Genomic DNA, 13,202 nt, shown 5'->3' on the forward strand with positions numbered 1-13,202 from the left:
GAACTCTGCAGGCTATCTTTGCAGTAGATTGCAACACCGCCCCCTTTGGCAGTTCTATCGTGTCTGAAAATGTTGTAGTTTGGAATTAAAATTTCAGAATTTTTGGTGGTCTTCCTAAGCCAGGATTCAGACACAGCTAGAACATCCGGGTTGGCAGAGTGTGCTAAAGCAGTGAATAGAACAAACTTAGGGAGGAGGCTTCTAATGTTAACATGCATGAAACCAAGGCTATTACGGTTACAGAAGTCGTCAAAAGAGAGCGCCTGGGGAATAGGAGTGGAGCTAGGCACTGCAGGGCCTGGATTCACCTCTACATCGCCAGAGGAACATAGGAGGAGTAGAATAAGGGTGCGGCTAAAAGCAATAAGAATTGGTCGTCTAGAACGTCTGGAACAGAGAGTAAAAGGAGGTTTCTGGGGGCGATAAAATAGCATCAAAGTATAATGTATAGACAAAGGTATGGTAGGATGTGAATACAGTGGAGGTAAACCTAGGTATTGAGTGATGAAGAGAGAGATAATGTCTCTAGAAACATCATTGAAACCAGGAGATGTCATTGCATGTGTGGGTGGTGGAACTAATAGGTTGGATAAGGTATAGTGAGCAGGACTAGAGGCTCTACAGTGAAATAAGCCAATAAACACTAACCAGAACAGCAATGGACAAGGCATATTGACATTAAGGAGAGGCATGCTTAGTCGAGTGATCAAAAGGGTCCAGTGAGTGGAGGGGGTCACGGCGTCACGGCGATTTAGACAGCTAGCCAGGCCATCGGTAGCAAGCTAGCATAGGATGGAGGTCTGTTGTTAGCCACCTCTTGCGTTCCGTCAGTAGATTAGTGGGGTTCCGTGTGGTAGAGGGGATTAATCCAAATCACACAACAACAACAAAAATAAGAACAATAGATATAGTTATAGAGGCCCAAGAAGAAAACATAATAATAATAAAAATAAATAAATTGTCCGATTGTCTATTCAGATAGCAGCCGGTGAGACAGCTAACGGTTAGCAGGCCGCAGATGGGCATTCAGGTAACGTCGCGATGGAGGAGCCAGCCGGATCTCCTTCGGGTAGATAACGTCGGCAGCCCAGTTGTGAAGGCCCGGTGGGGCTCCGCGTAGGCAGTAAAATGGGTCCGGATAGGTGACTGCAGCCCAGGAGTGATTGATGGAACTCAGGAGTGATTGACGGAGCTGGCTAGCTCCGGAATAATTGATGTTTGCTCCGGAATCGACGAAAGCCGATAGTCACACGGATAGCAGCTAGCTAGCTGTGAGATCCGGGTATGAATGTCCAGAGAGCAGTTGAAATCCAGGGACATGGAGAGAAAAATTGGTCCGGTATGTTCCGTTCCGAGCCGCGCTGCGCCTTACAAAACTGCCGATAGATTTTCGAGCTAAAGGATAGCTGATGACCACAAACCGTGGTTAGCTGAATACTAACGATTTGCCAGTAAAGAAGCTAACTAGCTTCTGAACTAGCTTCTGGATTAGCTTCTGTCTAGCTCCTGGCTAGCTTCTGGCTAGTTTCTGGCTAGCTTCATGGAGTTTCTGGCTAGCTTCTTGGAGGATTACAGATTTGAGGTAAATAATACTTTTTTATAAATGTAAATTGGTGAGGCGGGTTGCAGGAGAGTGTTTTGAAGATGAGTTGATGGAAAATAAAAAATAAAATGTATGTGAAAAAAGTTGTAAATATATATATATACAGGACATGACAAGACGAGGACAAAAGACGTCTGAACTGCTATGCCATCTTGGCTAATGTAAAAGTAGACAGTAAGTATAGCGTGGAGACAGGTATTTATTTAATTTTTGTATATGCCATTGAGAGGACGCTTTTACTCAAAGTGATTTACAGTCATGCGTGCATACATTTCACAAAGGGGGGGGGGGGGGGGGGGGGTGGTGCGTGAAACAAACCCACAATCCCAGTGCTGCAAGTGCCATGCTCTACCAACTGAGCCATACAGAACCACATACAGGACCAGGCAGGTAAAGGGTGGTATAGTATGTAGAGACTCACCTGGGGATCCCAGCAGGATCTGGACTACATCATCATACAGGATCAGGGTCGCAGGCCGCTGGGGGAGCAAGTAGAGGCTGACTGAAGCATACACTGAGAGAGAGAGAGAAGAGAGAAGAGAGAGAGAGAAGAGAGAGAGAAGAGAGAAAAAGAAAGAGAGAGAGAGAGGAAAAAGGAGAGAGGAAGGAAAAGTGAGGAGGAAAAGGGAAAGAGAGAGGAGAAAGAGAGAAACAAAACCAACATGAGTTAGTTATGACAGATCAGTCATCAATCAGACAGACACCTGTCTCTGTTGACTGCTGTTCTATGGTCCTCACCCCCCCCCCCAGTCATAACAAAACAATGTATTTATCAATTTATCAAACCCAGAGCGACAGTCATGACCTACATTTCTCCCTTCACAAAGTGTTTCCAGCTATGCAGCAAGACAACAATGCACCTGGCGTGGGGTTAGATAAAGAAACCAGGCCACCTCATTCCTCAGCTGTCCACAGAGTATACTCTTTATGTATAGTGAGGTGAGGAAATCCTGGTGCATCCCACCTGAGAGTTCCCTCTCTGACAGTCAGATTGTAAGGAGTGTGTGCTTGTGTGTGTGTGTGTTTGCAACCCGAGTCCACTAGAGTTAATGAGCAATAACAGTCTCCGTTCGTTACCATCTGAGCTTCTTTTTGAAAAGAGGATTGTGACAAGGCATTGAAATCCACCCAGAGGGAAAGCGCTCAGGATGGATTCAAAACACTCTTGACATTGACAAGCCTCTCTATCCTTTTGCCTGTGTTCAGGAGGTGTGGAAGGATGTGTGCCGTCTTTACACTCCTGACATGTGTATGCTTTGCTGGTCAAGAGAGTTGTATTGGATTATATCTCGAAAGGGTGTAGACCAGTGGTTCCCAAACTTTTTATACCCCTTCAAACATTCAACCTCCAGCTGCATACCCCCTCTAGCACCAGGGTCAGCACACTCTCAAATGTTTTTTGTTTGTTGCCATCCTTGTAATCACATTTGACCTTGTCCATAAGCTTGAGTTTATTTGCACACAGAAAAATCATTCATTGATGGAAAGACCTGTGTGTTGTCCTTGTTAATGCAGACAGAAAAGATTACAGGGACTCTCCAACTTCTTAATCATAGCCTCAATTTTGTCCCACACATTGAATATAGTTGTGGAGAGTCCCTGTAATCCTAGATTTAGATCATCACACAGATAGGCCAGTCGTGTGAGAAACTCGTCATCATGCAAGCGGTCAGACAAGTGAAAATTATGGTCAGTAAAGAAAACTTTAAGCTTGTCTCTCAATTTAAAAAAGTGTCACTACTTTGCCCCTTGATAACCAGCACACTTCTGTATGTGGTAAAAGCGTTACAAGGTCGCTGCCCATATCATTGCATAATGCAGAAAATACAATAGAGTTCAGGGGCCTTGCTTTAACAAAGTTAACCATTTTCACTGTGTCCAAAACATCTTTCAAGCTGTCCGGCATTCCCTTGGCAGCAAGAGCCTCTCGGTGGATGCTGCAGTGTACCCAAGTGCCGTCGGGAGCAACTGCTTGCACGCGCGTTACCACTCCACTATGTCTTCCTGTCATGGCTTGTGTGCCATCAGTACAGATACCAACACATTTTGACCACCAAAGTCCACTTCATGTCACAAAGTTGTCCAGTCCTGTTGTCCTGGTTTCCAGTGGTTTGCAGAAGAGTATGTCTTCCTTAATTGACCCCCCATAAACATAACGGACATATACCCGGAGCTGTGCCAGGCTCGCCACGTCTGTTGACTCGTCCAGCTGTAACAGACATATACCCGGAGCTGTGCCAGGCTCGCCACGTCTGTTGACTCGTCCAGCTGTAACGCATATAATTCACTGGCTTGTATGCGAAGCAGTACTTGTTTCAAAACATCTGCTGCCATGTCACTGATGCGTCGTGAAACAGTGTTGTTTGATGAAGAAATTGTCCGTATAGTTTTTTTGTCCTTTTCCCCCAGCATTTTCCCAGCCATATCCACGGCAGCAGTAGGAATCAAGTCCTCTACAATAGTATGGGGCTTGCCGGTCCTAACCACTCAGTAGTTCACCATATAAGAAGCTTCTAGCCCCTTCTTGTTAATGGTATCTGTTGCTTTTATACATGACTTACTACTCGAAAGTCATCTTAATTCTCGCTCAAAAAACTTCCGTGGCTTATTTTTGAAATTGGCATGTTTCGTTTCTAAATGTCTGCGCAAGAGTGAAGGTTTCACCGAGTTGTGAGATAGTACTTTTGCACATATAACACACTGTGGCTGAGGAAAGGCACTACTCCGAATATAAGTGAACCCCAAATCAATCCAGTTCTCATCATATTTGCGCCTTTTCAATGGTCCAATGACCCTGTCTGTTGTTTGATGCTTTCCCGGTTAAGGGCGGCAGCAGCTCATCGGCTGCATCAGATTCACAACTGTCAGTGTCCATGCTAGCTGGGCTAGCAACAGAAGTAGAATTACTGATGATAGCATTGGATGAGCTCGTGGAAGCAGAACAACTTGTGTCATTGACAGGTGCAGGTGTAGTACTGCAGGTAGTAGCAGTACTAGTATCAGTACTACCAGTAGAGCTGGTATGTATCTCCATGGACGCGGGCCTTACTTTTTTTTACCAATTTATCAATTTTCAAACAAACGAAATGAGCAGCAGCTACGTTTGGCTACATACGGACAGATAGTGGAATTCACGCAAGAGAGTAACGGTTAATGTGATTGGATGTTAATTATTTGATTGTGTTACCTGTATTTGACATTGTGTTGTTATTTCACTGAACACTAGATGGTTTAATTTGATTCATGGCAGTGAAACGAGGCTACTCAGGCGAGAGAAAAAAACATCTCCCAAATGTATAGCCCCGTTGGAAAATCTAAATTGACTATTTGGCGCACCCCAGACAGCATTGCACGTAACTCTGGGGGGTTTGGGAATAGCCGTACTATCACAACTTGTAATAGGAAGTTGAAAGCAGGACTGAGTTTTGGGGTGCCCGACGAGCCCCATAGTTTGGGAAATACTGAAGTAGAGTAAGGTTATTGAATGGCATTCATTACTTGGCTCAGCATCAGCAAGAATGACAACTCAACTGTGTGGCATTTGGACATCGTTTTCTCCAGAATGTGGGATCTGACTATACCCACTGACCAGTATAGCCTTGGGCTGTCTGGACCCTCTGAAGCTGTAGCAAGTGCTTGCTACTCTCCAGGACTCATGAGTAAGCTGCAGCGCCCAGTGCCTATCTAGCCTGGTTTAACCAGACTGAACCCTGAATGCACCATTAAGAACAGTGTTCAGTCTGGGTTAATCAGGTTAATGCCCATCTGTTATTGAGAAGAAACAGGGTGTTGCTGCTACTGATGTACCCCCTGAGCTACAGTGGGGAGAACAAGTATTTGATACACTGCCCATTTTGCAGGTTTTCCTACTTACAAAGCATGTAGAGGTCTGTAATTTTTATCATAGGTAAATTTCAACGGTGAGAGACGGAATGTAAAACAAAAATCCAGAAAATCACATTGTATGATTTTTAAGTAATTAATTTGCATTTTATTGCATGACATAAGTATTTGATACATCAGAAAAGCAGAACTTAATATTTGGTACAGAAACCTTTGTTTGCAATTACAGAGATCATACGTTTCCTGTAGTTCTTGACCAGGTTTGCACACACTGCGGCAGGGATTTTGGCCCACTCCTCCATACAGACCTTCTCCAGATCCTTCAGGTTTCGGGGCTGTCGCTGGGCAATACGGACTTTCAGCTCCCTCCAAAGATTTTCTATTGAGTTCAGGTCTGGAGACTGGTTAGGCCACTCCAGGACCTTGAGATGCTTCTTAAGGAGCCACTCCTCAGTTGCCCTGGCTGTGGGTTTCAGGTCGTTGTCATGCTGGAAGACCCAGCCACGATTCATCTTCAATGCTCTTACTGAGGGAAGGAGGTTGTTGGCCAAGATCTCGCGATACATGGCCCCATCCATCCTCCCCTCAATACGGTGCAGTCGTCCTGTCCCCTTTGCAGAAAAGCATCCCCAAATAATGATGTTTCCACCTCCATGCTTCACAGTTGGGATGGTGTTCTTGGGGTTGTACTCATCCTTCTTCTTCCTCCAAACACGGCGAGTGGATTTTAGACCAAAAAGCTAAATTTTTGTCTCATCAGACCACATGGCCTTCTCCCATTCCTCCTCTGGATCATTCAGATGGTTATTGGCAAACTTCAGACGGGCCTGGACATGGCGCTGGCTTGAGCAGGGGGACCTTGCGTGCGCTGCAGGATTTTAATCCATGACGGCGTAGTGTGTTACTAATGGTTTTCTTTGAGACTGTGGTCCCAGCTCTCTTCAGGTCATTGACCAGGTCCTGCCGTGTAGTTCTGGCCTGATCCTTCACCTTCCTCATGATCATTGATGCCCCACGAGGTGAGATCTTGCATGGAGCCCCAGACCGAGGGTGATTGACCGTCGTCTTGAACTTCTTCCATTTTCTAATAATTGCGCCAACAGTTGTTGCCTTCTCACCAAGCTGCTTGCCTATTGTCCTGTAGCCCATTCCAGCCTTGTGCAGGTCTACAATTCTATCACTGATGTCCTTACACAGCTTTATGGTCTTGGCTATTGTGGAGAGGTTGGAGTCTGTTTGATTGAGTGTGTGGACAGGTGTCTTTTATACAGGTAACGAGTTCAAACAGGTGCAGAGTGGAGAAGAGGAGGGATTCTTAAAGAAAAACTAACAGGTCTGTGAGAGCCGTAATTCTTACTGGTTGGTAGGTGATCAAATACTTATGTCATACAATAAAATGCAAATTGTTTACTTAAAAATCATACAATGTGATTTTCTGGATTTTTGTTTTAGATTCCGTCTCTCACAGTTGAAGTGTACCTATGATAACAATTACAGGCCTCTACATGCTTTGTAAGTAGGAAAACCTGCAAAATCGGCAGTGTATCAAATACTTGTTCTCCCCGCTGTGTAAGTCTGTGTGCATAAGGCAGCAGCAGAGACATCATGTACTCAAGGACTCAAAACATTTTTCACGCTTTTTGTGAATTTTGTTATTGCACAGATCCTCACAGTAAAACTAAGTGCACACTCATCTGCATTGGTCAATTGGTATACAGTTGTCATTTGATTGATGCATTCTGCAAGAGCTAAAAATACAATAATTCAAATGATCATTGTTTATTTTATTTTATTGGATGCACAATATGTCTACAGCTTGGAAAGATATAGACTGTGTCCTGTACGTTCAATGCTGATAACAATGCTGATCATTCGATAAAGGGAACGCTTTGTGTGCAGATGTCTGTATTGCAGTCACTGTGGTTTAGAAAGAAAGTCGATGCAGCATGCAGTTTACACCGTTCCCTGCAGCTTGAATTATTAGGCTGTATGAGTATGCCCTTTGAGTGGGTGGATGCTTTTCAACAGCTAGGAGCTACTGTTAGAGTGAGCCTGGCAGGTTACGCCACCCCAGGTTCACAGTTGCTGCTTTAACTGAGAGAAATTCTTTCTCTCACGCACACACAGACACGCACGCACACAGATTGCAAATGGACACACGCACACCACACACACTCAGAGATCACACACGCACACACACAGATCCCAAAGTGCTTAATATTCTCCACCATGGGAAGCAGAAAAAAAGGAAAGGTGACTGCTTGTCAGAGCAGAGCATATACAGCATTAGGCCTGAGGCACAGATGGGGGGAGAGACAAGAGCCAGAGCCAGAAAAGACTGTGACAGAGGGATAAAAAAAATGGGTGCATTTGACACAGGGGAGGAGGAAAGGGGGATGGCGAGGAAAGACAGTGGAGATGGAAAAGTGAGAGAGAGCAAGAATCCACATTAGGGGACAGAGAGTGAACATTACAATAAAACAATGCTAAAATGCCTCCGAGACATCAGTTGTATCATCCATCCTTCCAGGATGTGTTCAGTTCAGGTTTGGCCCCCTGACTTCAGCTGAGTCAATCAGAGCTGCAAGCAAGAGGCACCTCGTCTCGTTGCACAATAAAACATACAGTGCCTTGCGAAAGTATTCACCCCCCTTGGCATTTTTCCTATTTTGTTGCCTTACAACCTGAAATTAAAATAGATTTTTTGGGGGTTTGTATCACTTGATTTACACAACTTGCCTACCACTTTGAAGATGCAAAATATGTTTTAATGTGAGACAAACAAGAAATAAGACACAAAAACAGAAAACTTGAGCGTGCACAACTATTCACCCCCCCAAAGTCAATACTTTGTAGAGCCACCTTTTGCAGCAATTACAGCTGCAAGTCTCTTGGGATATGCCTCTATAAGCTTGGCACATCTAGCCACTGGGATTTTTGCTCATTCTTCAAGGCAAAACATTCTCCAGCTCCTTCAAATTGGATGGGTTCCTGCTGGTGTACTGCCATCTTTAAGTCATACCACACATTCTCAATTGGATTGAGGTCTGGGCTTTGACTAGGCCATTCCAAGACATTTAAATGTTTCCCCTTAAACCACTTGCGTGTTGCTTTAGCAGTATGCTTAGGACCATTGTCCTGCTGGAAGGTGAACCTCCGTCCCAGTCTCAAATCTCTGGAAGACTGAAACAGGATTCCCTCAAGAATTTCTCTGTATTTAGCATCATCCATAATTCCTTAAATTCTTAAAGAATTTAATTTAATAAAGTTTCCCAGTCCCTACCGATGAAAAACATCCCCACAGCATGATGCTGCCATCACCATGCTTCACTGTGGGGATGGTGTTCTCGGGTGATGAGAGGTGTTGAGTTTGTGCCAGACATCGCGTTTTACTTGATGGCCAAAAAGCTCAATTTTAGTCAGAGTACCTTCTTCCATATGTTTGGGGAGTCTCCCACATGCCTTTTGGCGAACACCAAACATGTTTGCTTATTTTTTTTTTAAGCAATGGCTTTTTTTCTGGCCACTCTTCCGTAAAACCCAGCTCTGTGGAGTGTATGGCTTAAAGTGGTCCTATGGACAGATACTCCAATCTCCGCTGTGGAGCTTTGCAGCTCCTTCAGGGTTATCTTTGGTCTCTTTGTTGACTCTCTGATTAATGCCATCCTTGCTTGGTCTGTGATTTTTAGTGAGCGGCCCTCTCTTGGCAGGCTCATTGTGGTGCCATATTCTTTCCATTTCTTAATAATGGATTTAATGGTGCTCCGTGGGATGATCAAAGTTTATGATATTTTTTTATAACCCAACCCTGATCTGTACCTCCAAACTGACCTGTTTGGAGAGCTCCTTGGTCTTCATGGTGCAGCTTGCTTGGTGGTGCCCCTTGCTTAGTGGTGTTGCAGACTCTGGGGCATTTCAGAACAGGTGTATATATACTGAGATCACGTGTCAGATCATGTGACACTTAGATTACACACAGGTGGACTTTATTTAATTAATTATGTGACTTCTGAAGGTAACTGGTTGCACCGGATCTTATTTAGGGGTTTCATAGCAAAGGGGGTAAATACATATGCACGCACCACTTTTCCGTTTTTTTATTTAAAAAAATAAGTCATTTTTTTCCTTTCACTTCACCAATTTGTACTATTTTGTGTATGTCCACTACATGAAAACCAAATAAAAATATATTTAAATTCCAGGTTGTAATGCAACAAAATAGGAAAAACACAAAAGAGGTGAATACTTTTGCAAGACACTGTATCAGTGATTGCGGTGAGTTATCCATCCCTGGGACTTGCATGACAACCACAGATTATGGAAGGGCTGGAGGGGATGACCTAGCCGGGCTGTTTCTCTTAGACCGATGGTAATAAAATATGCAAGGAGAATAGTCAGTGATGAACAGAACACTACTGACGGAGACATCTCTCAAAGGGGGAAGGCGTTTTGGGTTTGAAAGCATGAGGGACAAAGGATGCAGGGCCGACCCACATCCTCTCTCAGATTGTTGAGTCATGGTTATAGTACATTAACAGTTTACACATAGTTATTGTTTAACTTGTGTTTTACACACATATATGGTAGTTATTGTGATAGGGACAAAACGTCTGTATATCTCCAGCTTGGTCCCAGATAAATTTGTATCTGTCTTGCCAAATCCTACCCTATGATAACGATCATATGAGTTGACTATATAAACAGATCTGGGACCAGGCTAGCATCTCCTTTCAGATTTCTGCAATATCATAATGGCTTAAAAAGTGTCTATAAAGTTTGTGAAATGCAAACAGACCCTCATTATCACAAACATCAAAGACATTATTCTGTTCTGTTGTCAGCACTCTGCAGGCCTCTCCAATTTCCATACAGTGCCTTATTAAAATGGCTCAGGAATTTATATGGATATACTGTAATTAAATAGAATGGGATTATAGTTCTGACCTATAGAGAATAAATATATTATGAAATATATTCCAAATTAAGATCATTTAATCAATCCAGTTCACTTCAGAATGATTCCAGAATCCGTGGAAACTTAATTAGGGGGTAATAGGCAGGGCTCAGGGGGATAACTTTGGAACATTGAAGTTTGTCTATTTCTGTATACCCATAATTACAATGTTAAGTCTACTGACAGTGTGTGTGCTCTGTGGAGAGAACTTGTTGACAGAGACAACAACGGCTGGGGACAAACGCAGGCATGAAATGGAAGAGCAATTAAAAAGGTTTGTGAAAAGGAGAAACACAAAAACAGAAAACAAAAAAATAAAAACAAAAATACAAGAAAGAGGTTTACCACTTGGATGAACATTGTTTCTCATTCAATCATTATGACCATATGTCATTGAATGTAGGCTACCGTATCAGAGGGAGCTGGTAAAAAAAAAGCGTTGGAACAAAAAGGTGCTGTGCTGCAGTTGGTATAATGGAGGAAAGAGCTACAGTAACGCTCCATCCCTTCTGAAGCAGCTCTCCGCCCGCAAATGAATGGCAGTTAAAAGCTTATTGGCCTTCTAAAAGCTTGGAGGTCGCAGAGAGACTATCAACAAGAAATGTGTGCTGGATTAATCCGCCTGGCTGTTCGAGTGACAACAGATGCTTTCAGAACTCAAATAGCATTGGGGTATGAATTAAGACGAAACAAGAGGAAATATTCCCACCACCGTCTAAGGTAAGGAGCCAGAACAGTGAAGGGATCAAACATGGTTTGGGAGTATTCTTTTTCAATTCAGTTAATTCAGGAAGGGAACTTATATTCCAACGCCAACTTTTTATTCCAATATTCCAATTTATAATGTAATTGTACCCAACCCTGGAATCAGAGGTTGGGGTGCACTAACAATGTACTCTGCTTAATTTGTAGATCGGGAGGTCCCGGAACACATAGTGAGTGCAAGAGAGGGCGTTATCCGGGGGGCTCTGAGGTACCGGTGTCACGTCTCCTCCCGCTCTTCCCCTCCAGCATTCGAAGTCACCTGACATCACGCTGACTGGGTGGGCGTTGGAATGGGCCACGGCCGTCTGGCAGAGAGGAGAGGAGGGGCTAGATTCTTATGAGGGGTTCATGGCTTTGTTTAAATGTGCCTTCCATCATCCCCTGGAGGGCAGAGAGGGGGGTGAGCCCCTACTCCAATTAAAACAGGGGGACCAGACGGCTGCCGAGTACACGCTCACCTTCCGGACAGTAGCAGCATCCAGCGGATGGAATGAGCCAGCGCTTCGTACGCTATTCAGAAGAGGTCTGCACGAAGAGGTCCAGACGGAAATTACCTGTTGAGATGACTAGCTCTCCTTGGACGCACTCATTGCGATGGCCATCCGTCTGGATAACCTTCTTCGGGAGCGTCGGTACTCTCGTCGCTTCTCTCTCTCCCTTAGTGAACACTCGATCAGAGCCTGAACCCATGGAGGAAGGGGTCACAAGCATCCCCGCAGCGGAGCGGCGAAGACGGAGACAGCTGGGGCTCTGTCTGTGTTGTGGTCAAGGAGGGCACCAGCTCCAGCGATGTCCGGCACTTCCTAATCCGGGATCCACAAGAGCAGAGGGATGGTCACGTGATCTTCCACCTCCTGGGGAAAGAGTGAGTACTCCATCTTCATCATCCTCGGCCTCCCTTGGCTTCAACACCATAACCCCAAAATCTCATGGTCGAGGATGAGAATCACAGACTGGCCACCCAAATCCCATTCCCTGTGGTTTCACGTCAGTTGAGAGTCCTGCGGTTGCACTTCAGCCCAACATCCCGGAGGTATACCAGGACCTGCGCGAGGTATTCTTCAAGACCCGCGACACCTATCTTCCTCCTCATCGCCCCTGGGACTGTGCCATTGACCTGTTTGCGGGTTCAGCGTCTCCACGCAGACACATCTATCCTCTGTCGGTGGCTGAGGCCCAGGCCATGGAGGATTACATCCAAGAGTCAGAGGACTCAATGAAATCACCACGAAGTATGAAGTGCATATTCAGATTAACTTCACAGTACAGAATAAGTTTGTGAAGGAAAAATGTGTTTCTACCTTAGTTTTCAAAATCTCCCACAATGACTCTACCCATGTCATATCCATTCAACTCCTAACAGTTAGTTTCTTGCTCAAAGCCATGATGTTCAGACTCCTTGTAAAGGCTGTTCGAAAGATTCTGTCTGTAGCGTCTGTTTTTCTATTTTGAATGTTAACTATAAGCTGGGTACCCTCTTTAGCCTTGTCTACAATGCTTTTGCTACCACCAAATGCACCTTGGTTCAGCTATGTTCAAAAACATATATTTTTTTTACGTCGGCGGCAGAGGATGTTACTGTACATTCCACCTAATCTTTTGCTAATTTAATCCCTGCAGTCTTTTCTAGACCCAAGTTCCCTACTGTACCTTTTTGCATGTTGTACAGCCCAGCTTTGAATTTTGCATGAAAAGCCAGGGGTTATGCTCTTGAACTGAGCTTCTATCCAAACTGCAAACTGCACCTCTGAGCACTTCATCAGTAGATTCACTGTCCAGCTCCCCGTCCCCCTCTCCCACCGAGTCTGACTCGCTAGTAGGCCTACTAGCTAGTGGAGGTGCCAGTGGTGGTGCTGAACTGGCAGGATTAGCAGCGCTGCTAGCTAAGGCATCGCAATCAGGAGCAGTTTGCCCCTCACTTCTCTCCTCTGACACTGACAGTTCTCGAGGTGGTTTCGGGTTCGATTCACCATCTTTCTCTTGAATTTTTTACTTTAAAATTTCATCAAACTTGATGTCTTTTTTTAATATTTTTTT

At 44.5% G+C, this 13,202-nt stretch overlaps 1 protein-coding gene across 1 annotated transcript in view; it reads right to left on the minus strand.

Annotated features, from left to right (window-relative positions):
• Positions 1-13,202, minus strand: part of LOC110486133 (protein FAM171A2) — a 77,948-nt gene that overhangs the window by 42,792 nt on the left and 21,954 nt on the right. Inside the window, exon 3 of the mRNA XM_021557505.3 lies at positions 2,025-2,117. Within this exon, the coding sequence (XP_021413180.3) occupies positions 2,025-2,117 (93 nt within the window). The remainder of the gene's footprint in view (positions 1-2,024; positions 2,118-13,202) is intronic.

Source organism: Oncorhynchus mykiss, chromosome 13 (assembly GCF_057628025.1).
Source record: "Oncorhynchus mykiss isolate SJ-2025 chromosome 13, ASM5762802v1, whole genome shotgun sequence".
NCBI classification, from domain to species: domain Eukaryota; kingdom Metazoa; phylum Chordata; class Actinopteri; order Salmoniformes; family Salmonidae; genus Oncorhynchus; species Oncorhynchus mykiss.